A 1843-nucleotide genomic window follows, 5' to 3' on the forward strand; every position below is an offset into this window, starting at 1 on the left:
CTCCTCAAAGCTGTGCCTGTCATTCTTTAGCTCGCAAACTACATGTGTCCATTCCAAAAGAACTTGGCTTCTTTATAGTCTAGATTGGGAGATTATGTTAGCAATTAGAATAACATGCCTTTTGATTACAAATGAATTACTTCATTATAAAATATATTTTTAAAAGATTATAATTTCTAATAAACTGAAGAGTCTATTAGCAAAAAAAATTTGAACACAATATCCCATATGATAAATATGTAAAAGACTCAAATAAAATCTATTCCATGGTCAAGAAAAAAATTTTAGATCTACTTAATATTTTGGAATTTTTCCTAATGTAGAGTGTCATGAACTTTGAAGACAAAGAAATAAGGTATAAAATATTAGGAATCATAAAATATAGGTATATTCTGACTTACAAATGTATTCATTAACCAATTTAATATTTAGCTATCTTTATGGAATAGTATGTATTTGTAATAAAACAAGGGGTTACATGTATGAACAAAATCGTATTTTTGTGTGTATCTTTATTTAAAAGAATATTTTATTTTTCAGTTTTTGCAGTGCCTCTTTTACATCTTTGTTCCTAAGGCTGTAAATGAGAGGGTTGAGCATGGGGATCACTAGAGTATAAAACAGTGAAGCCATTTTGTCTTGATCCAGAGAGTAAGCAGAAGCAGGGCGGAAATACATGAAGAGCAGTGTCCCCTGGAAAATGACAACTGCAGTTAAGTGAGAGGCACAGGTGGAGAAAACCTTGAACCTCCCCTCAGTGGAGTGGATTTTTAAGACCAATGCAATAATGTAACAATAAGAAACAAGGATTCCTGAGATGGTGCTCAGTTCAATGAGACCAAAAATAACAAAAGTAATTAACTCATTGACCTGTGTATCTGAGCAAGATAGTAACAAGATGGGAGGGATATCACAGAAAAAATGATTAATCTCATTAGATCCACAGAAACATAACCCAAAGGTCATTATAGTATGTGTCACAGTATCTATTATTCCTACTACATAAACTCCAGCTAGGAGGTGGTAACAAACCCTACTGGACATCTCTACAGCATACATCAAGGGATTGCTGATCGCCTTATACCGATCAAAGGCCATCACTGCCAGCAGCATGCACTCCGCATCTACAAAGATACAGGTGAAGAAAAACTGCAAGGCACAGCCAATGAAAGATATAGATTTGTGCTTATCCATTAGGTCCACCAGCATCTTTGGTCCAACTGCAGTGGAGTAGCAGAGGTCTGAGAAAGAGAGGTGGCTGAGGAAGAAGTACATTGGTGTGTGAAACTGGGGATCCATTCTGATTAAAACAATCATTCCAATATTTGTCAGAAGAATAATGAGATAAATGAGAAGAAATAAAATGAATAGAACCACTTCCATAGCAGAGTTGTTAGTAATTCCCAATAGAATAAATTGTGTGATTGAGGAGCAGTTTCCGTCATCCATTCTTCTTTGTTCTTTGTTTTCATGGTAGCAAACAGCATTAAAAAAAAAGACAGAGTAATTTATCTATCCAAAAATATTGTTGTCAATATTGATAATCTAGTTTCATTATGCAGAAAATATTTTGTAGTTTCATGAGACGGTCTAGATCAGTGGTTCTCAACCTTCCTAATGCTTAGATGCTTTAATATAGTTCTTGATATTTGGTGACCCCAACCATAAAATTATTTCATTGCTACTTCATAACTACAATTTTGTTACTATTATGAATTATAAATTAAATATCTGGTATGCAAGATATCTGGTATGCTACCAGTGCTAAGAAATCATTCGACTACCCCCACCAAAGTGTTCACAACCCTTAGGCACAAATCACTGTTAGTGCCGTTGGCACAAA

General features: G+C 34.4%; 1 protein-coding gene across 1 annotated transcript; it reads right to left on the reverse strand.

Annotated features, from left to right (window-relative positions):
* Positions 1–516: 516 nt before the first annotated feature.
* Positions 517–1452, reverse strand: LOC142842699 (olfactory receptor 5W2-like). Its single transcript, XM_075959394.1, has one exon. It carries the CDS (start codon positions 1447–1449, stop codon positions 517–519), a length of 933 nt encoding a protein of 310 aa, XP_075815509.1. The 5' UTR covers positions 1450–1452.
* Positions 1453–1843: the final 391 nt, after the last annotated feature.

This window comes from Microtus pennsylvanicus, chromosome 1 (assembly GCF_037038515.1).
Source record: "Microtus pennsylvanicus isolate mMicPen1 chromosome 1, mMicPen1.hap1, whole genome shotgun sequence".
Taxonomy (NCBI): Eukaryota; Metazoa; Chordata; class Mammalia; order Rodentia; family Cricetidae; genus Microtus; species Microtus pennsylvanicus.

Excerpts from the sequence above, each read along its gene's own strand:
- LOC142842699 (XM_075959394.1), bottom strand. The coding sequence starts at position 1,449 with ATGGATGACGGAAACTGCTCCTCAATCACACAATTTATTCTATTGGGA.